The sequence below is a fragment of the Hyperolius riggenbachi genome, chromosome 10 (assembly GCF_040937935.1).
Source record: "Hyperolius riggenbachi isolate aHypRig1 chromosome 10, aHypRig1.pri, whole genome shotgun sequence".
NCBI classification, from domain to species: domain Eukaryota; kingdom Metazoa; phylum Chordata; class Amphibia; order Anura; family Hyperoliidae; genus Hyperolius; species Hyperolius riggenbachi.
In genome coordinates, this window is record NC_090655.1 from 195212844 (window position 1) to 195236415 (window position 23572).

The 23572-nt window shown below is 44.3% G+C and overlaps 1 protein-coding gene across 2 annotated transcripts in view; it reads left to right on the top strand.

Moving 5' to 3' along the window:
- SERPING1 (serpin family G member 1) overlaps window positions 1-23572 on the top strand; it is an 87172-nt gene that overhangs the window by 44245 nt on the left and 19355 nt on the right. For both annotated transcript variants that reach the window (XM_068255536.1, XM_068255537.1), the window contains 2 exons: window positions 2800-2940; window positions 18168-18371. In XM_068255536.1, coding sequence (XP_068111637.1) covers window positions 2800-2940; window positions 18168-18371 — 345 coding nt within the window. The remainder of the gene's footprint in view (window positions 1-2799; window positions 2941-18167; window positions 18372-23572) is intronic.

The following is a 23572-nucleotide window of genomic DNA, read 5'->3' on the forward strand; positions in this document are numbered from 1 at the left end:
GAAAAGTAGTGATAAAGTTATTGGCGAATGAATGGGAGGTGAAAATTGCTCGGATGCATAAGGTGAAAAACAACTGAAGGGTGAACTGGTTAAGTAGTAAAATATCAGTAATTTTACCAATATTTTGGTAAGCAGCAATATCCAGCTTCCTTTTTTCCAGTCTGCTTTTTTACATGTACAATGATGCTATATAATTGTCTGGTAATAATACCCTGATAATAACAGTAATGCCCTTTGTGATGAACATTACGGAAAGTCGTGTGTAATCACCAACGACTTTCGTAATGGTCCAGCCCCATTACTGTCAGTCGTGTGTAGATGTACCACAGATGTCTCTCCCCTCTCTTCTGAATGAAAGAAAACCCCTCACCCACCTTCCCATATCCTGCATTAGGTACAGAGAGGAATGTCCCACGTGGCTAGACCTCCTGAGGAGACCATTTGCTGCCTACAGCTCATCCCCAAAAACCAGGTAGAACCAGCATAGATAAGGGATTCCCTCTGAAATCTTAGAACCAAACAAAGAGAACTTTAATGTATTTGTAATTCAAAATAGGCTTGTCACAGAAGACAAAAAATAAATTTTCTGATACCCATAAACCAGTTCTATCATCCACCCGAATTACAATTTTCTAACTGTTGGGGGTCAATCAGGAAACTGCTTTATTCAGCATGCGCAGACCGAATGCGGTAGACTAGGCATGTGTACCCTCATTTGATACAGGATCGCGGGCCGCTTGTGAATATAGCCTCGGATTTGCGATACGCCAATCTGGGGCGGAGTCACACAGATGATTAATAAATGTTACATTTTCTGCTCTGAGTTCTGGGGGCTGCGACCTTGCTGACCAGGAGGTACCTTCGCCTTAACCCCACCTAGTTTGGAGGTAATCCAGCCCCAATTCTAAGATTGTATAAATCTGGGGCCAGCATTGCCCGCCTTGTCTTTCACCATTTCATCTGCTAAAGAAGAGTTTCTAGCATGCCTTTCTACAGAAGGACCGAACGCATGCATTGTTCCAAAGACTCTTACCATTATCCGGTTCAGCACCGCAGTGCCGAAAATCTCATGCATCCGAGCAACGTTCACCTCCCATTCATTTGCCTATAACTTTATTGCTACTTACCACAATGAATTGATCTATATCTTGTTTTTACCGCCACCAATTAGGCTTTCTTTGGGGGGTACATTTTGCTAAGAGCCACTTTACTGTAAATGCATTTTAACAGGAAAAATAAGAAAAAATTGAAAAAATTCATTATTTCTCAGTTTTTGGCCATTATAGTTTAAAATTAATATACGCTACCGTAATTAAAACGCATGTATTTTATTTGCCCATCTGTCCCAGTTATTACACCATTTAAACGATGTCCCTATCACAATTTATGGTGCCGATATTTCATTTAGAAATAAAGGTGCATTTTTTCAATTTGCGTCCATCACTATTTATAAGCTTATAATTTTAAATAATATAATAACATATTCTCTTGACATGCATATTTAAAAAGTTTAGACCCTTGGGTAACTATTTATGTTGTTGTTTTTTTTTTCTTTATTGTTTTTTTTTTTTTTTTTAATAAAAAAAAGTGTATGTGGGTAATTTTTGGTGTGGGAGGGAAACTGCTAATTTTAAATGTAAAATAATATTTTTTTTTATTAAAAATGTATGTGGGTGCAGTTTACTGTTTGGCCACAAGATGGCCACAGTGAAAAAAGTCCTGGATGCGAACGATCTCGCATCCAGGAACTAAAATGCTGGGGAGAAGTTTCCTGGGGGCAGAAATACCGCGCTCTCTGGAGAGAAAGTGTCGGTATTTCTGCGGGGAAGTTAGATCGGTGAATGGGAATTATATTCCCATTCACTGATCGGGGGGCTAGCAGCGGGTAGCGGGAGCGCGCGCGGGGGCGCGCCCGATCGCGCACACGAGCCGGCGGCAGCAGCAGTGCCTATCTGGACGAGGACGCTCGTCCAGATAGGCCGAACTGGTTAATGCCTAATTTAAACCGGACTCTTTTCTTCACTCTCCAAATGGACTGCTCAGCCATAACTAACTAATTCTAATTTTATCCCTTTTATTTTTAGCTATGTGTCTATGCGTTGATCTATATAAATGTATGTAATGCAACTTTATTATTAAAACATTTTAAAATCGTTATGGTTACGACCTGCTCTGAATACAAACGTATCTATTCTCCTGAAACCGCTACCCTGTGTTTAATAGAAGTGTACATTTATAACCCGTATGCGCAGACCCGGCTCAGATATTCAGATCTGACCCAGATTCCTGCATACTGCAAAGGGTTAACAGAGCGTTCTCGAAGTAGTAGCATAATTACAGTAGCGGGCTGTGTAACCCGCTTGGTGGCAGATCTTTGAATTGTATGTGTGTGGTGAATCCTTTGGCGTCCGAACATTCCCTCCGCTAGTTGGTTCATCAACCTGCGAAGTCGGTTACGCTTCGTAATGAGCAAAATGACAGTGTGAGAGGATTTCTGACTCCGATCGATTGACCCAATCGCAGACCGGCCCTTGCGGTTTGTGACACGCCTCTTATTTATAACACTATGAGCAACAGCTGTGTAATGTTATACTGTATGTAATTGTAGATAATAACAATTTTCTTTATTGATCCTAGAATACATTTATACTTTGTGAATCTGCGTGAACTCTAATATTTGAAGAGAGCAGTCAGAAGAAAAAGGAGCCAAGCCTATGCCATTACTGACCTTTATTTAAAAAAAAAATGTAATTTTAGTCTATGCATTTTTCAGCTAATACTTTACTGTATAACCTTCAGGAGCTGATGGAAAAACTAAGGAAGTCTTGCTGTCTACATTGTACAAGGGAGTGAAAGACCATGATTGCATACACAATGCACTTCAGAGCCTGACCATCAATGATGCATTTCTAAGTGCATCTGAGATTTTCTACAATAAAGGTGAGAAGCAAAAAAGCAGACCACAAACAGCAGTAATGTAGCCTCCTTAAAGGACCACTTCATTGAAAAAAGTGAGCAGTTAAAATCTAACAGAACTGACAGGTTTTGGACTAGTCCATCTCCTCATGGGGGATAGTCAAGGCTTTTTTTTTTTTTAAAAGCATTTCCTGAACGACAGTTGCTAAGTCTAACTGACAAAATAGTGAGTTGGAAAGCTGGCCGGTATCTTACTATTTTGGCAGTTAAATTGCTGTTCAGGAAATGCTTTAAAATGAGGAAAAGAAATAGACTAGTCCAAAACCTGTCAGTTCTGCCAGATTTTAACTGCTTACCTAAAATTACAGTGGGTTGCAAAAGTATTCGGCCCCCTTGAAGTTTTCCACATTTTGTCACATTACTGCCACAAACATGCATCAATTTTATTGGAATTCCACGTGAAAGACCAATACTATGTGGTGTACATGTGAGAAGTGGATCGAAAATCATACATTATTCCAAACATTTTTTACAAATCAATAAGTGCAAAGTTGGGTGTGCGTAATTATTCGGCCCCCTGAGTCAATACTTTGTAGAACCGCCTTTTGCTGCAATTACAGCTGCCAGTCTTTTAGGGTATGTCTCTACCAGCTTTGCACATCTAGATACTGAAATCCTTGCCCATTCTTCTTTGCAAAACAGCTCCAGCTCAGTCAGATTAGATGGACAGCGTTTGTGAACAGCAGTTTTCAGATCTTGCCACAGATTCTCGATTGGATTTAGATCTGGACTTTGACTGGGCCATTCTAACACATAGATATGTTTTGTTTTAAACCATTCCATTGTTGCCCTGGCTTTATGTTTAGGGTCATTGTCCTGCTGGAAGGTGAACCTCCGCCCCAGTCTCAAGTCTTTTGCAGCCTCCAAGAGGTTTTCTTCCAAGTTTGCCCTGTATTTGGCTCCATCCATCTTCCCATCAACTCTGAGCAGCTTCCCTGTCCCTGCTGAAGAGATGCACTGTCAAATATGGTGGTGGCAGCATCATGCTCGGGGGGAGCATGATGCTGCCACCACCATATTTGACAGTGGGGATGGTGTGTTCAGAGTGATGTGCAGTGTTAGTTTTCTGCCACACATAGCGTTTTGCATTTTGGCCAAAAAGTTCCATTTTGGTCTCATCTGACCAGAGCACCTTCTTCCACATGGTTGCTGTGTCCCCCACATGGCTTGTGGCAAACTGCAAACGGGACTTCTTATGCTTTCTGTTAACAATGCCTTTCTTTTTGCCACTCTTCCATAAAGGCCAACTTTGTACAGTGCATGACTACTTGTTGTCCTATGGACAGAGTCTCCCACCTGAGCTGTAGATTTCTGCAGCTCGTCCAGAGTCACCATGGGCCTCTTGATTGCATTTCTGATCAGCGCTCTCCTTGTTCGGCCTGTGAGTTTAGGTGGATGGCCTTGTCTTGGTAGGTGTACAGTTGTGCCATACTCCTTCCATTTCTGAATGATTGCTTGAACAGTGCTCCGTGGGATGTTCAAGGCTTTGGAAATCTTTTTGTAGACTAAGCCTGCTTTAAATTTCTCAATAACTTTATCCCTGACCTGTCTTGTGTGTTCTTTGGACTTCACGGTGTTGTTGCTCCCAATATTCTCTTAGACAACCTCTGAGGCCTTCACAGAGCAGCTGTATTTGTACTGACATTAGATTACACACAGGTGCACTCTATTTAGTCATTAGCACTCATCAGGCAATGTCTATAGGCAACTGACTGCACTCAGATCAAAGGGGGCCGAATAATTATGCACACACCACTTTGCAGTTATTTACTTGTAAAACATGTTTGGAATCATGTATGATTTTCATTCCACTTCTCATGTGTACACCACTTTGTGTTGATCTTTCATGTGGAATTCCAATAAAATTGATTCATGTTTGTGGCAGTAATATGACAAAATGTGGAAAACTTCAAGGGGGCCGAATACTTTTGCAAGCCACTGTATGTGGCCTGTAAGTAAGATAACAACCACTTAAAGCAAAGCTGTGGGATTATTAGGGCAAAAATTCAGATACTTACCCTCTCTAGAGGCTTCAACTGGGATGCGTGAGGGTGCATGACAGAAAGGTACCGAATGTTTACTCATTTATGCATTTATTTATTTTTATTATTCTGGTTGGACTTGATGGATAGATGCCCTTTTTTCAGCCAAACTATGTAACTAAGTAACATATAGCAGGGATATCTCTAGGTTGGGAGAAAGGGACAGTGGTTCTACTCTAACAACTAGGGAAAACATTAACAACATAAGATATAAGCAACAATACATATACAGTGCTGCCCATAATTATGCATACCCCTGGCAAAGTTTGACTTAAGGTTACTTTTATTCAACCAGCAAGTAACTTTTTGACAGGAAATGACATAGTTGTCTTCCAAAAGATAATAAGACTATACACAAGAGGCATTATTGTGGGGGGGAAAAACATTTCTCAGCTTTTATTTACATTTGAGAAAAAAGTGTCCAGTCCACAATTATTCATATCCTTCTCAAAAACCAATAGAAAAGACTTCATTGGCTATTACAGCAATCAAACGCTTATAATTGCAGACCAGCTTTTTTGCATGTCTCCACAGGTATTTTTGCTCATTCATCTTTAGCAATGAGCTCCAAATCTTTCAGGTTGGACGGTCTTCTTGCCATCACCCTGATCTTTAGCTCCTTCCACAGATATTGGATTCAAGTCAGGACTCTGTCTGGGCCATTCCAAAACGTTAATCTTGTTTTCTGATTTCTTCACTACTTTTGCTGTGTGTTTTGGGTCAGATGCAATGACCAGCTACAGACCTGTCTCTAACCTTCCCTTTCTGGGCAAGCTAATTGAAAAAGCTGTTTACCTCCAGCTAGAAGCCAAAATCCTACAAAACAACAGTTATGACCCATTCCAGTCTGGCTTCAGGAAACACCACAGCACTGAAACGGCCCTCATCCAAATATGCAACCACCTGCTCATGGCAAGAGACAGAGGAGAGTGCTCCATCCTCATACTGCTAGACCTTTCTGCAGCCTTTGATACAGTTGACCATGACATCTTGATAAACAGGCTACAGGAATACTGCGGCATTGATGGCATAGTTCTTCAGTGGTTCCAATCCTTCTTGAGTGGCAGAACCCACAAAGTGTCTATGGGGCCCTTCCTGTCCACCCCTGTATCACTTAGGTATGGGGTGCCCCAGGGCTCAATCCTCTCTCCCCTGCTTTTCACGATTTACATGTTACCGCTGGGAAAACTAATCCAAAAACATGGCCTGACATACCACTGCTATGCAGACGACACTCAACTATATCTTTCCTTCAAGCCTGGTGTGACAGACCCAACTCTAACTATAAACGCCTGCTTACGTGAACTACAGCAATGGATGAATGACAACTGGCTGAAACTAAATGCAGACAAAACTGAAGTCCTTCTGATAGGAGGGCAGAGCATGATAACAAAACAACTTAACTTGCAGTCTTCACCACTGGGAATAGGAGGCACGGATCTGCGCAGCTCTGATCATGTGCGTAGCCTGGGAGTTCTAATTGATTGGGATTTAAACTTCAGAACTCAAATCTCTGCTGTGGTGAAATCGTCCTATTTTCACCTGAAGAACATTGCAAAAATCAAGCACCTCATACCCCCAGAAGATCTGCCAACCTTAGTCCACGCCTTCATCACATCCCGACTGGACTACTGCAATGCTCTCTACACTGGCCTTCCAAAAAAGGTCTTGTACCGACTACAGCTGATACAGAATACTGCTGCCAGACTGCTAACCAACCAACCCCGTCACTGCCACATAATGCCAGTCCTGCACTCCCTTCACTGGCTACCTATAGAATGGAGGGTCCTATTCAAGATCGGCCTACTGACATTTAAATCCCTGAATAATTTAGGCCCTGGATACATGAAAGATATGTTGCAGCTGCGTAGCAATCCCCGCATTCTCAGATCAACAGGTTCTAATAATCTAGTCATACCCAGAGTCCACTTGGAAACTTTTGGTCCCAGAGCCTTCTGTCATGCTGCCCCTACGTTTTGGAACTCCTTACCTCAACAGATCAGGACAGCTCCATCCCTGGACGTGTTTAAATCCAGACTGAAAACCCACCTGTTCAGTTTGGCATTTGCAGAAATATAACTTTTGTTGTGTGAATACTTCATCCTACTAATTACTGAATCTGAGAGAGCCTAAGCGCTTTGAGTCCTATGGGAGAAAAGCGCTATAGAAATGTTATTGTATTGTATTGTTATTGTATTGTCATGCTGAAATGTCCACTGGTGCCCAATACCAAGTTTCTCTGCAGACTGCCTGATGTTGTCATTGAAAATCCTCATGTATTGCTCTTTTTTCATGGTGCCATTTACGTGATTAGGTTCCCTGGTCCATTGGCTTAAAAACATCCCCAAAGCATTAGGTTCTCACCACCATGTTTGACAGTGGGGATGGTGTTCTTTGGGTTGAAGGCTTCTCCTTTTTATGCCAAATGAAGGAAACATCATTGTGACCATACAATTAATTTTTTTGTTTCATCTGACCATAACACAGAAGACCAGAAGTCTTCTTCTTTGTCCAAATGACCATTTGCAAGGGCCAAGCGAGCTTTTGTGTGCCTTATCTGGAGAAGTAGCATCCTTTTTGGTTTGCATCCATGGAACCCAGCAGTGTGCAGTGTCTGTTGGATTGTCTGCCTTGAGACATTGACACCAGCAGAGCCCAGATTCACCAGGATGGCCTTGGTGGTGATCCTTGGATTCTTTTTCATCTCTCTCACTATCCTCCTGGCCAGCGCAGGTGTCACATTTGGCTTCTGACCACATCCTCTGAGATTTTCCTCAGTGCGGAACATCTAGTATTTTTAAATAATACTTTGCACTGTAGCCACTGGAACTTGAAAACATTTAGAAATGGCCTTGTAGCCCTTTCCTGACTTGTGAGCTGCCACAATGCGCAGCCGTGGGTCCTTACTGAGCTCCTTTGTCTTAGCCATGACTGTCCACAAACCAACTGCAGAGTTCACCTGTTGAATTGATTAAAAAAAGCTGTTCCCAAATAATTAGGGTATTTGCGATGCTTTAGAACAGCTTGGACTATTTGGTATAGAACTATATATGGTATAGAACTTTGGATTTTCCCACAGACTGTGACAGTTTGTGAAGGGTATGAATAATTTTGGACTGGACACTTTTTGCTCAAATGTAAATACATAGTTTTATTATCTTTTGGGAGACACCTATGTCATTTCCCGTCAAAAAAAATACTTGCTGGTTGAATAAAAGTAACTTTAAATCAAAATTTGCCAGGGGTATGAATCATTATGGGCAGCACTGTAGGTAAATACAGCCAAGAATGCTGTACACAGACTCAAAAAATATCAAGTATGCTGGCTAAAGACCAATGCATGGAATAAAGCAAAAATCCAATGACAAGGTTAAAGACAGGAAAAATGTTCCATACTAAGCATCAAAGTAACAGGTCAGGAACAGGAACACAAATAGAGATGGCCCGAACCTCCGATTTTTGGTTTGCGAATCCCATTTGCGAACTTCCGCGGAAGGTTCAGTTCGCACGAACTTTCGCGAACCGCAATAGACTTCAATGGGGAGGCGTACTTTGAAAACTAGAAACATTTATGCTGGCCAGAAAAGTGATGGAAAAGATGTTTCAAGGTGTCTAACACCTGAGCTCTTTCAGTGACTACAAGAGGGGAACATTTTTTTTTCAAAAAGACCTTATAGTTTTTGAGAAAATCATTTTAAAATAACTCCTTCTGACCGTGGGAAAATTAAACGCCCGCCGACTTTAGCAGTTAATAGCAAAGCCCCTTTAAAAGCTAGAAACACCAAACTTGCAGGAAATGTTAAGAAGAACAGTGGGAAAAAAAACTATAAGGTCTTTCAAAAAGACCTTATAGTTTTTGAGAAAATCTATTTTAAAGTTTCAATGTAAATTCTCCTTCTGACCATGGGAAAATATACCCCCGCTGACTTTAACGGTTAATAGCAAAGCCCCTTTAAAAGCTAGTAACACCAAAATTACTGGGAATATTAAGAAGAACAGTGGGAACAAGAGAAACATTTTTTTTTTCAAAAAGACCATATAGTTTTTGAGACAGTTTAAAAAAAATAGTCGATTTATTAAAAAAGAACGATTCATTAAAAAGATCTGGCTCATTCATGAGCCGTTAGTATTGCAGAGAATGCGTCCTGAGCAGGACGTGAAGCTGCTGGTTCCCGCTGCTGTCTCTACCCACCTGCCTGCACCAGGCAGGTGGGACGCATTCTCTGCTATGTGGGGGGCTTCGGAGATCTTCAATCAACATAATTGAAGATCGCAACATAAGAGGATACTGTAATTCGTTGGATGGTTTACCGAGGATATTGGCGTGGGAATTTTTTTTAAAGCTACATGTAAGTATTTCTGGTTAATTAAGAAAATTAAAGAACTTTTTCGTGGTTGTGTTTTTATTTCATTTAATCCTTTGTGGAAATGGGTAAGGGGTACTTTGTACCCCTATACTCCCTATACAAATTTCTCCTGGGAGGGGGTGGGCATCTGGGGACCCCTTTTTAAAGGGGACTCCCAGATGCCACCATGAATCCCCCCCCCAGGGAGTCGTCGCCCCCACCTCCTCTTGGGGCACTGGAGGTGGGGAAGAGCCCCTTGTCCATGGATTGGACAAGGGCTCCGGGGGGGAGGGGAAGGCTTGGCCGCCCCCGCCCCCCCCCGGAGTCCCCCCATACCATGAGGGCTGGTATAGCTCAAGGTGCGAAGCCCCAGTTGGCCGAGGTTCTGCATTTTGGCTATCCCAGCCTGCATGGGGGACAAGGGGTTACAGAGGCTCGGGAGGGGGGACCCCACATCATTTTTTTTTTCAGATTTCCCACACTCAGCACATAAAAATAATAATAATAAAAAAAAAAAATATATATATATATATATATATATTTATTTTTTTTAAAGGACTTACGAGGCCACAAGTATGAAAAAAGTTAAATACCATTTCATAATCCAGATTCATGGAGGACGCCATCCGCCCCCTCCCGTTCATTCCACCATGGCACTCGCAGTAATACGGGCCCCGGTCGGGTCCCGACCCCTCCAAACGGGTCGGGTTCTCATTCCCCCCTCAATATGGCCGCCACAGATTGCCGCGGCTGCGCAGTCCACATAGACGCAATTGCGGCTGCGCAGCTCTAGGGCCTCCTCCAGATGCGTCCAATGTATGCATGCATATCCTCCTTACCATGCATACCACCTCCTCACCTGTCACCCTCATCTCGCCTGGCACCCGGTGCACCCATGGGTGCACTGGGTGCCAGGCGAGGTGAGGGTGACAGGTGCTGGCAGGTGGGGAGAGACAGCAGCGGAGCCAGCAGCTTCACGTCTTGCTCAGGACGCATTCTCTGCTATACTGACGGTTCATGATTCATCCGGTTCTTTTTAATGATTCGGTTCTTTTTTTTATGAATCTACTCATTTTACTTTGAAACTTTAAAATTGATTTTCTCAAAAAGTATAATGTTTTAAAATGTTTTTCCTCTTGTTCCCACTATTCCACTTAACATTCCCAACAATTTTGGTGTTTTTACTATGTAAGGGGACTTTGCTATTAACCGCTAAAGTTGGCGGCCATTAAAGTCTATAGGCAAACCAAACTTTTTTGAAAAAAAGTTCCTGGTTCACTGCGAACGCGAACCACCCAAAGTTCGCCGGCTAACCGTTTGAGCCATCTATAAACACAAATACAGGGGACCAGAAATTAGAAGCACTCAGAGAAGTCCACAGTGTTTTTTGACACTTCTATTTAATTCAATTCAAAAAAGCTTTATTGGCAGGACTAAATACATGTAGCCTTGCCAAATCAATACAGAGTAATGCACGGGAGAAGGTGGTTGTGGGATTATAGGGGTGGCGTGTGTAGGGAGCAGTCTAAGGGCCTTTTTCCACTACCCTGCGATTTGTGATTTGATTCTGATCGCAAATTGCAAGGTACAATAAACTAATGGAAACAGCAGCAGCAATTTCCATTAGTGCAATCTGATTGCAATGTGATTTTGGTCCAAGCGCAATCGTCGTCCTGCCGTGTTTTGGATGCAATTGAGCTTTACTATACGGAGTATAGTAGCTCATTAGCGATCTCAATCGCATGGTGGAAATTGAAATGCGATTGTGATTGCGATTGCAATCACATTTCGTATTGGAAAAGAGCCCTAAGGGGTATACTTACTGACTAGAAATCCAGTCTTTACATGGGGGATAGACAGATATGTCTGCTGACACAGCTGCAATATACAGTAGGACAACTACTGACAGGAGGTGGAAGCTCAGACTAGTTCACAATCACAAACTGCGTACGTTAAAAAAGGGCGCCGGGAAAAAAGGGCGCAGGGTTTTATACGATAAGCATGAATAACGTTTTAAAAAAATGTGCTATATTTGGTTTAAAAATAATGTTTTATAAAGTTATAAATCATTAAATAATGTGTATGAAATTGGGAATTGTAAAAACGTTAATCTTCCCTGTTTAAAAAGTGAAATGTATAATAACGTTTTATAAAAGATTAATAAGAATGTTACTAAAACTATACTTAACCCTACTCTCACACAGAACCCTCCCTGTACCTACCCCTAGACCCCCCTGGTGGTGCCTAAACCTAAGACCCCCCTGGTGGTGCCTAAACCTAAGACCCCCCCTGGTGGTGCCTAAACCTAAGACCCCCCTGGTGGTGCTTAAACCTAAGACCCCCCTGGTGGTGCCTAAACCTAAGACCCCCCTGGTGGTGCCTAACCCTAAGACCCCCCTGGTGGTGCCTAAACCTAAGACCCCGCTCGTGGTGCCTAAACCTAAGACCCCCTTGGTGGTGCCTAAACCTAAGACCCCCCTGGTGGTGCCTAAACCTAAGACCCCCCTGTGATAAACATTAATAACGTTTTAAAAAATATTGTGCTGTTTTTCGTTTAAAAATCATGTTTTAAAAAATTATTGTACTGTTTTTCATTTAAAAATAATGTTTAAAAAATTATAAATCATTGAATAATGTGTAATCATGAGAAGCAGTTATAAAACATTAAAAGTCTCCGGGCGCCGCTTGTAAAACGTTATTTTTCTCCGCCGCCCTTTTTTCCTGTTGGGCGCCCATTAAACGATATTTATTATAGGAGTGAATGGCGGCGCCCTTTTTGTCCACCTGCCTCATGCGCCCAAATTTCCTGCTTCCTCACAAACCATGCAGAATTACAGGCCAGTTGAGAATGGAAAACAGCCACCTACTGGCGAACAGGGAAAGTTCAACAGTATGGCAAATAGTGCCACCAGTAGGTAAGTCAAAATATCCAAAGTTCCTAAAAGTAATATCTATTTTTCAGACTTTCCTGAAGAAAATCTTACTGTCACCATAAAATATTACTGTATTAAAAGTACCCTTTTAATATTTTAAGTATGCCCATAAATAATATTATCCACCACTTTCTTTCTTAACTGGTGATGGTTAACACTATACTCTTCTACTGCCAACAAATCATCAAGTGAATCTGCCTAAATATAGTTTGGAAAAAATAACTTTGTGAGAAACATTTAAATATATTACCAGCAGCAAAGTTCCAATAATAAAAAAAAATTATATTTTTTTATAAATACACCCTCCCCTTGTACTTCTTGTCTTTTGACTGTATATATGCATTTTGATGACTCTGAGACTGGTGATTAATTGGTTTATATTGCTTAAATGACCTTTTACTTTTTGAGACTAAACAATAACCAGAGGCAATCAAAAATAAGATAAAAAGTACTGTAATTCAATGATCGAGACTTATTTATTCAAATATTGCACAATAACGACAGGGTGTTTCACGGCTCATAGCCCCTTCCTCAGGTCAAGAACAAGTGCCATTTATCCACTTCAGGACCGCCCCCAGCCGATGGGCGGCGGCAAAGTCCGGGCCTAAATGACCGCAATACGCCCATCGGCGGGGGAGGCGGGCGGGCGTGGTTAGGCGGCGATCGCGTAATTCGTGACGCGATCAGCCGCCGGTGACTGGCTCCGCCCCCCTCGCGCTGTAACCCGCCGGCCGTTTGGAAGCGCCGGCGGGTTACTAGCACCCGGTTCGCCGCTGCCTGTATGTATAATAGGCTTTGTAATGTATACAAAGCCTATTATACAGGCTGCCTCCTGCCCTGGTGGTCCCTCGGACCCTGGGACCACCAGGGCAGGCTGCAGCCACCCTAGTCTGCACCCAAGCACACTGATTTCCCCCCTCCTGCCCCCTGATCGCCCACAGCACCCCTCAGACCCCCCCCCCCCGCCCACCCCTCAGACCACTGTTAGCATCCAATCACCCCCCTAATCACCCATCAATCACTCCCTGTCACTTTCTGTCAACGCTATTTTTTTTTTTTACCCTAAACTGCCCCCTGCTCCCTCCTGATCACCCCCACCCCTCAGATTCTCCCCAGACCCCCTCCCAGACCCCCCCCCCCTGTGTACTGTATGCCTCTATCCCCCCTGTAATAACCCACTGATCACCTGTCAATCACCCATCAATCACCGCCCTGTCACTGCCACCCATCAATCAGCCCCTAACCTGCCCCTTGCGGGCAATCTGATCACCCACCCACACCAATAGATCGCCCGCAGATCCGACATCAGATCACCTCCCAAGTGCAGTGTTTACATCTGTTCTCTCCTCTAAACACCCACTAATTACCCATCAATCACCCATCAATCACCCCCTATCACCACCTGTCACTGTTACCCATCAGATTAGACCCTAATCTGCCCCTTGCAGGCACCCAATCACCCGCCCACAAGCTCAGATTGCCCTCAGACCCCCCCCCCCCCCTTATCAATTCGCCAGTGCATTATTTACATCTGTTCTTCCCTGTAATAACCCACTGATCACCTGTCAATCACCTATCAATCACCCCTGTCACTGCCACCCATCAATCACCCCTGTCACTGCCACCCATCAATCACCCCCTGTCACTGCCACCCATCAATCAGCCCCCCCTAACCTGCCCCTTGCGGGCAATCTGATCACCCACCCACACCAATAGATCGCCCGCAGATCCGACACCATTTCAACTCCCAAGTGCAGTGTTTACATCTGTTCTCTCCTCTAAACACCCACTAATTACCCATTAATCACCCCCTATCACCACCTGTCACTGTTACCCATCAGAATAGACCCTAATCTGCCCCTTGCGGGCACCCAATCACCCGCCCCACACGCTCAGATTGCCCTCAGACCCCCCCCTTATTAATTCGCCAGTGCATTATTTACATCTGTTCTTCCCTGTAATAACCCACTGATCACCTGTCAATCACCTATCAATCACCCATCAATCACCCCCTGTCACTGCCACCCATCAATCACCCCGTCACTGCCATCCATCAATCAGCCCCTAACCTGCCCCTTGCGGGCAATCTGATCACCCACCCACACCATGAGATTGCCCCAGACCTACCCTCAGATCACCTCCAAAGTGCATTGTTTACATCTGTTCTGCCATCTAATCACCCACTGATCACCCATCAATCAGTCCCTGTCACTGATACCCATCAGATTAGACCCCTATCTGCCCCTAGGGCATTCAATCACCCGCCCACACCCTCAGAACGCCCTCAGACCCCAGCCCTGATCACCTCGCCAGTGCATTGCTTGCATCTATTCCCCCCCTCTAATCACACCTTGAGACACCCATCAATCACCTCCTGTCACCACCTGTCACCCCCTAGCACACCTACTCATCAGATCAGGCCCTAATTTGCCCCGTGTGGACTCTTGATCACTCGGCCAAACCCTCAGACCCCCTTCCGATCACCTCCCCAGTGCATTGATTGCATCTATTTTTCCTCTAACCACCCCCTGAGACACCCATCAATCACCTCCTGTCACCCCCCTAGCACTCCTATCCATCAGATCAGGCCCAATACAACCTGTCATCTAAGAGGCCACCCTGCTTATGACCGGTTCCACAAAATTTGCCCCCTCATAGACCACCTGTCATCAAAATTTGCAGATGCTTATACCCCTGAACAGTCATTTTGAGAAATTTGGTTTCCAGACTACTCACGGTTTTGGGCCTGTAAAATGCCAGGGCAGTATAGGAACCCCACAAGTGACCCCATTTTAGAAAAAAGACACCCCAAGGTATTCTGTTAGGTGTATGACGAGTTCATAGAAGATTTCATTTTTTGTCAAAAGTTAGCGGAAATTGATTTTTATTGTTTTTTTCACAAAGTGTCATTTTACACTAACTTGGGACAAAAAATAAAATCTTCTATGAACTCACCATGCCTCTCACTGAATACTTTGGCATGTCTTCTTTCCAAAATGGGGTCATTTGGGGGGTATTTATACTATCCTGGAATTTTAGCACCTCATGAAACATGACAGATGGTCAGAAAAGTCAGAGATGCTATAAAATGGGAAAATTCACTTTTGGCACCATAGTTTGTAAACGCTATAACTGTTACCCAATCCAATAAATATACACTGAATGTTTTTTTTTAAATCAAAGACATGTAGCAGAATAACTTTCGCGCTCAAATGTATAGGAAATTTTACTTTATTTGAAAAATGTCAGCACAGAAAGTTAAAAAAGTCATTTTTTTGACAAAATTCATGTCTTTTTTGATGATTATAATAAAAACTAAAACTCGCAGCAGCAATCAAATAGCACCAAAAGAAAGCTGTATTAGTGACAAGAAAAGGAGGTAAAATTCATTTAGGTGGTAGGTTGTATGACCGAGCAATAAACCGTGAAAGCTGCAGTGGTCTGAATGGAAAAAAGGCTCTGGTCCTTAAAGGGGAACTTCAGCCTAAACAAACATACTGTCATTAAGTTACATTAGTTATGTTAATTAGAATAGATGGGTAATATAATTTTTTACCCACCCTGTTTTATAGGAACAGGCAAATGTTTGTGATTCATGGGGGCTGCCATCTTTGGCATGGGGGCAGCCATCTTTTTGGTTGAAAGGAGGTGACAAGGAGCAGGAGACATAGTTCCAACTGTCCTGTGTCATGATCACCCCTCCCAGCTGCACACGCTAGGCTTCAAATGTCAAATTCAAAATGTAAAAAAAAAGAAAATCCCATCATGCTTTGCACAGCAGCAGGGGAAAAATGCCCGGGCAGTTTTCTTCTGTGCAGCTAAAAATGAGGCTTGGATAAGAGAAACAAAGTTCTGATGCTGTGAAACTGTTAAAGAAACACCAGGCCTTTTCAGTGCTGCTGAGTCGATTTTTAGTCCGGAGGTTCACTTTAAGGGGCGAAAAGACTGTGGTCCTCAAGTGGTTAAAGAAACACAGTCTCTAATGGGGAGTCTGGAAAACCACCTTTGAGCTGCGATCAGGCAGCCAGGTTTTAGGCAGAAATCCACTGTGTAGAAGAGAGAAAAGAGAGAGAGTGCTCTGAAGACAATTTTTTTCATTAGTTTTGTACCTTTTATTATTATTATTATTATTATTATTTTTACTTATGAAGTGCCAGCATATTCCATATCGCCAGGGCCGGCGCTACCATTAAGGCAAAGGAGGCAGCTGCCCCAGAGCTTGTAGGGGCCCCCAGTGGCTACAAGAGGAAAAAAAAATTTTTCAAATCGGCCTTATAGTTTTTGAGAAAATCGATTTTAAAGTTTCAAAGGAAAAAAAAACACACTTAAAAACCTGCCGACTTTAATGGTTAATAGCAAATCCACCTTAATTGCTAGAAACCCTAAATTTGCAGAATATATTAAGGAGATCATTGGGAATAAGAGGAAAAAACAATTTTTCAAAAAGACCTTATAGTTTTTGAGAAAATCGATTTTAAAGTTTAGAAGGAAAAAAGTATACTTTGAAAGGGATACTGTAGGGGGGTCGGGGGAAAATGAGCTGAACTTACCCGGGGCTTCTAATGGTCCTCTGCAGACATCCTGTGTTGGCGCAACCACTCCCCAATGCTCCGGCCCCGCCTCCGGTTCACTTCTGGAATTTCTGACTTTAAAGTCAGAAAACCACTGCGCCTGCGTTGCCGTGTCCTCACTCCCGCTGATGTCACCAGGAGTGTACTGCGCAGACACAGACCATACTGGGCCTGCGCTGTGCGCTCTTGATGACATCAGCGGGAGCGAGGGTACGGCAACGCAGGCGCAGTGGTTTTCTGACTTTAAAGTCAGAAATTCCAGAAGTGAACCGGAGGCGGGGCCAGAGCATCGGTGAGCGGCTGCGTGGGCACAGGATGTCTGCGGGGGACCATTAGAAGCCCCGGGTAAGTTCAGCTCATTTTCCCCCGACCCCCCTACAGTATCCCTTTAAATGCGGTAAATGTCACTTTTAGTAGCAAGCCGAACGGTAGTGTAATTTTACATGCATCAAACAAAAGCGCAATAAATTTCCTGACGGGGTTTCCAGGGGGTCTATACGCAGCCACAGCGCTTTGGCCAGGGATCGCTATACAGCCGCAATATGGCTGTATGAAGATCCCTGGCATTTTTTCCTATTTTCCCATTTTTTTTTAATGTTTAGAGTGTGGGAATGTTTTTTTTTTAAAAAAATTTAAACTTTTTAACCCCTTGTCCCCCATGCAGGCTGGGATAGCCAGAATGTGGAGCTCTGACCGATTGGGACTTCACACCCTGACTATACCAGCTGCAAAAAAGGTCCCCTAATGCCGATTTTTGTTCCGGGGTATATGTTGGGGGGGCCCCCCAGGTTTATTTTGCCCTGGGGCCCCATTGTTGCTTAAACCGGCCCTGCATATCGCTATACAATGTGCAAAACGTACAGTAATGGGGGAGCATAGATAAATGAGCAGTTCAACATACTGTACAATCAGGACAACCAGTGACTGGGGATGATCAATGATATTCAATGATATGCAAATACTTCCAAGTTTACGCAAATTTATGTAACTTTTTATGCAACTATATGCAGTGTGAAAATGGACCAATGGATTTAAACCTGGGTGGGACTTGATTTTCAAGTTGCATATATTTGTGTAAACATTTACATACATTTGCATAAAATCAGAAGTATTTGCATATCTTTTATCATCCCTACCAGTGACACAAGTACCTTTTCATTTTTTTCACATACGGTGCCCTGAACTTGCACAATACAGAAACCAACATGTGTCACAGTATTTGGGAAGAAACATTTGAACACATGTAACTATATCTTGCCCAAGTGTAATTCTCCATAACATTTCTTTCTCTCTCCACAGAACTACATATAAATAATGAATTTCTAAATCAGTCCCTCAGATTTTATAATACTAAGGGCAAGCCATTATCCAAAAATGAAAAGGAAGGTTTGGAGACGATTAATTCATGGATATCTTCAAAGACAAATAAACTCATCCCATTATTACTGCAAGAGCTTCCTCCTGACTTGCAACTGCTCCTTGTTAATGTCCTCTACTACCAAGGTACGTAAACCGTACACTGACATAATAAAATACAAATGTACCACTTTTGATAGGTACATTATTGCTGGGAGACAAAAATAGCTTATTGTCTTCTATTGAGAATGAATAATTATAACATGCCACATGTTGCAGTGAAACTGGTTTCATAAGGTTCTTCAATGATAAACATTAGTGACCTAGCAAACCTGCCCTGGATTTATTAAACATTGACTATTGCATAGCAAAATTTGCCACCTGATAGCAGATGATGTTTAACAAACCAATGCCCGGTGTTATGGGGGCTGAAGAGGCATTTAGCAGATGACCACATTTTGCAACAAATACTGAAGACCAGACACCAAAATACAGTGAAATAATGATTATTGTGAAAAGTGCAATTATTTGCAAATGAAAATGCAGCAAACATGAGTGGTACAACAATACAGTAATACTAGAAACAGTGCTGCCTGAACATTGTTGTGTTTAATGTGTCAATAATTCATCTTAACAAGTCAGAATTTATGGTCTAAACAGAAACAGTGTCTGAATCAATTAAAGGAATACTGTAGGGGGGTCGGGGGAAAATGAGTTGAACTTACCCGGGGCTTCTAATGGTCCCCAGCAGACATCCTGTACCCGCGCAGCCACTCACCGATGCTCTGCCTGCGTTGCCGTGTCCTCGCTCCCGCTGATGTCACCAGGAGCGTACTGCGCAGGCACAGACCATACGGGGCTTGTTCTATACACTCCTGGTGACGTCAGTGGGAGCGAGGACACTGCAACGCAGGCACAGTGGTTTTCAGACTTTAAAGTCTGAAATTCCAGAAATGAACTGGAGGCGGGGCCGGAGCATTGGGGAGTGGCTGCGCGGGCACAGGATGTCTGCGGGGGACCATTAGAAGCCCCGGGTAAGTTCAACTCATTTTCCCCTGACCCCCCTACAGTATTCCTTAAAGTAAATGGTGAAAAGCTCTAGCAGCTTGGTAGGTCTAGAGAGAAACAGGCCACTACGGCACAAGTGGTTTCGGCACTGGTGTTTGGCTACATCAACACCAATGGAGACACCCAATCTATTGAATTTTTGCCTATAAATGGCTGGCAGTGCTACATACTCCTGGTGCTAGACCTCAGTGCTGGTGATGAAGACAACAAAATATTATGAATTAAGAAATCGCTGAAGACTGACACTGTAGTCTGTATAGGTAAATATTCAAAATTAATAGGGAGCCGCTCATCCACATGGGACGCCATGCCGCTACACTCTAGCATGGCACAGAGGTGCATGAAGGTCTCCTTGCCATCTGACCAGGCACGCTGCTCAGGCAACACCTCGTTCACCTGAGCCGCCACTGCAATCCTCCGTGTCCCTAGCCAATGCACATGCACACCACGGAATATCAACACTAGGCACTGTGTGAATACAGCCAGTGCACATGCACACCGCAGAATATCGACACTAGGCACTGTGTGAATACAGCCAGTGCACATGCACACCGCAGAATATCAACACTAGGCACTGTGTGAATACAACCAGTGCACATGCACACCACGGAATATCAGCACTAGGCACTATGTGAATAGTCTCTGTGTATTGGAAGACACAGGTGACTGCCCTAGCCGGCTATCATTGCATATCGTATGTAACCAGGATTGGGTGAGACCGCATATATGAAGCCAACTTGTCTTTATGTCTATATATGATGCCTCTTGGCTATGTTGGAATTGTTATGCTTAGTGCACTATACAGGGAGATCCTGTTGCTGCTTTCTCCCTAATAGCTGTTGCTGAGGGTTCTGTTGTGCACTGCATAACATAATATACAGGAAGATTTTGCTTCTGCTATTGCTTCTTGCTTGTGCTGTTGTTGAAGCTTCTTTTGACATGTCATTTTAAGGGACCCTTTTTGCCCATATACCTGGACTGTTAGTGCTGGTGGAGGGTAGGAGAGGTCAGTGGGTGGAGGCAGAGGGTAGGAGAGGTCAGTCGGTTTTGGAGGAAGGTAGGAGAGGTCAGTGTGTGCTGCGCTGCTGGAGGAGGGTAGAAGAGGTCAGTGGGTGCTGGCAGAGTGTAGGAGAGGTCAGTGAGTGCAGGGGAAGGGTAGGAGAGGTCAGTGGGTGGAGGCAGAGGGTAGGAGAGGTCAGTGGGTGCTGGTAGAGGGTAGGAGAAGTCAGTGAGTGCTGATGGAGGGTAGGAGAAGTCAGTGGGTGCTGGCAGAGGGTAGGAGAGTTCAGTGGGTGCTGGGGGAGGGTAGGAGAGGTCCGTGGGTGGAGGCAGAGGGTAGGAGAGGTCAGTGGGTGCTGCTCTGCTGGAAGAGGGTAGGAGAGGTTAGTGGGTGCTGGCGGAGGATAGGAGAGGTTAGTGGGTGGTGGCAAGTGTAGAAAAGGTTAGTGGGTGCTGGGTTACTGGTGGAGAGTAGGAGAAGTCAGTGGGTGCTGGCAAAGAGTAGGATAGGTCAGTGGGTACATGGTGGTGAAGGGTAGGAGAGGTCAGTGGGTGCTGGGCAGCTGGCGGAGGGTAGGAGACGTAAGTGGGTCCTGGGGGAGGGTAAAAAAGATCAGTGGGTGCTGCTGTTACTTACTTAGCTTGGGCCTGGGACAGCAGCAGCACTTCTAGTCATTGCGGTGGTGGCGGGTGGTAGCGTGCTTCATCGCAGGCTTCTTTCATGTGGCTCTTCTGGCTCCTGCCTCCCCCAGTGCCCCAGGCAACTACTGCAGGCTGCAGGCACATGAGGGATGGAGGCAGGACTGGCCGGGGGTGAGTGAGTGTGCAGTGCCTGCCTGTCACCTAGGGCACCCTATGTAGAGTCAGCGCAGCGGGTGCCTGATCAGCAGCACTCCTGCTACAGGCTCCCGTGGTGTTTCCCTGTGTTCAGGACCACTTGCTGCTCTCTGCCCACCCTATATACTGCACCTTGTGTAATCACGTGATGTGCAGTAGAACCAGGAAGTAGAGAGCAGCCAACAGGTACTGAATACAGGAACACATCGCAGGAGCCTGTAGCAGGAAGCAAGCGCTGCTGATCAGGCGCCTGCTGCGCTGACCCTGCATAAGGCGGGAGGGAGAGGCAGAGAAAGAGGAATGCAGAGTCGGTGTCTTAGCAATGGACACTGGTGCTGCTAAGGTTCAGGCACTACGATGGGCACTATGTGCCCTGACATTTGGGTCACAGTGGCGGAGATTCGGGGCTAGAGCCCCAAATCCTCAGCCGTATTGACGCGCCTGTTTATTGTAGCTGTGAGAGACAGAATAACAACAAAATAACCTTTCAAAACTCGGTGCCCAAAATTTAGAGCTTGATGTGTATTGTAATAAGTAAAATAAGTATTTGATACCCTGGTAGCTGGATAGTGTAATGGTTAAGGGCTCTGCCTCTGACACAGGAGACCTGGGTTCAAATCTCGGCTCTGCCTGTTCAGTAAGCCAGCACCTATTCAGTAGGAGACCTTAGGCAAGACTCCCTAACACTGCTACTGCCTATAGAGCGCGTCCTAGTGGCTGCAGCTCTGGCGCTTTGAGTCCGCCAGGAGAAAAGTGCGATATAAATGTTCTGTGTTTGTTGTCAGAGGACAGACATTTTGTGCAGTTGGACAAAAGGTTCAAGTCAGTTTGGTTTCCAGGTTAATGTGTGGCAGCTTGAACTTTCAGCTCCTTTCATAGATTTTCTAGTGGATTAGGGTTTGGAGAATGACTAGGTCACTCCAGGACCTCCTTTGATGTATTTGCCATGTGTTTTCAGTCATCGTCATGCTGAAATATTCATCAAAAACCCATTTTCAATTCCTTGGCTGAGGAAAGGGGGTGCTCACCTAAGTTTTGATGGTACATGGCCCTGTCCATTGTTCCTTCGATAAAGTGACGGTACCCCCAAAGCATACTGTTTCCAACTCCATGTTTGACCAAGGCGATGGTGTTCTTGAAGTCATAGGCAGCATTCCTCCTCCTCCAAACATGGGCAGTTGAGTTGATGCCAAAGAGCATCAGCAAGAGCAGATGGGCCTGCACATGTGCTGTCTTGAACTGAGGGACCTTGCAGACTCTACAAGATTGATTATTTCATGGCGTAGTGTGTTACCAATTGGTCTGAGCTGCTTCATCACTGTTCTCAAGATCATGGCAACTTCACAAGATAAGAACTTTTCTGAATTATTACCCCAGCTGTTGTCACCTTCTCACCAAGCTGCTTGGTGATAGCCTTTTAGCCCAGTCCAGCCATGTGAAACTCTACAATCTTGTCTCTGATATCCTTGGACTCTGCAAGGTCAAAGGGTAGGAAAAAGAGTGCACTTAGAGAGCAAGAACTGCAAACTGGGCCAGCCGACCATAGAATGATCTCATCTGAGGTTGTTGTTGACAGACCTGTATGGGTTTTGTCAGCTTGCAGACTTTTGTCCCTCTCAGACTGGGGACCAGGTGCCAGAATCTGTAGTTCTTCTGAAGTTATAAAGTCACAGGAATAATGCAAGAGCTTCTATTGCAAGAGCAACAGAAATAGTAGCCCAGCGTGTAGCAGTTTGACTGGAATGTCTAAACGTAGGGTCTGCAGAGGACTCAATCCAGGAGGGAGAGTCCTGCTTCAGTGGGAAGCACTTATGAATGAAAGAGCGACCCAAGGTGATATGCTTTGATGGCTCTTTGGTCTTGGCCTTGGTGTTTTTTTCATGTGCTGTAACAAGCTGGGATTAGGAGCACTCTCTTACAGAGGTCGCACCTAATCTCAGCTCATCCACTTAGAAAGAATCACACACCTGTATGGGAGTGAGCCAGCCCTGGTGCTGGATCCTTAAGCAAAGTTTAAATAAATCCAAGAAAGGGTCTGCACACTGGCTGATTGCAGGAACAGTGCAAATGTATTACCCCATCAAACACACATGTAAAGACATCTGACCATTCTCAAACAATCATTTTGGGGCCAATTTAATCCTTTGTCAAGGCATGAGGCAGATAAACATGTACAAATATCAGTGCACGAAATCCTAAATAAAAAACCTTTCTGTAATTTATACACCTACAATTACCATTAGCATTTGGCATTGCATTTGAAATGTATTGGTCTGTAGACCCATCCATCTAGGAGACGTACCCATCAGGGAGTCAAGAATCATTCTATCTGGCATGAGGTCTTACAGAATCACCATGGCGATTGGTGATCTGGTGGTTGGCAGAGCCACAGGCACTGAGCATGACCTAGGAGAAGGACCAGGAAGGTCCCATTGTCAGGAACC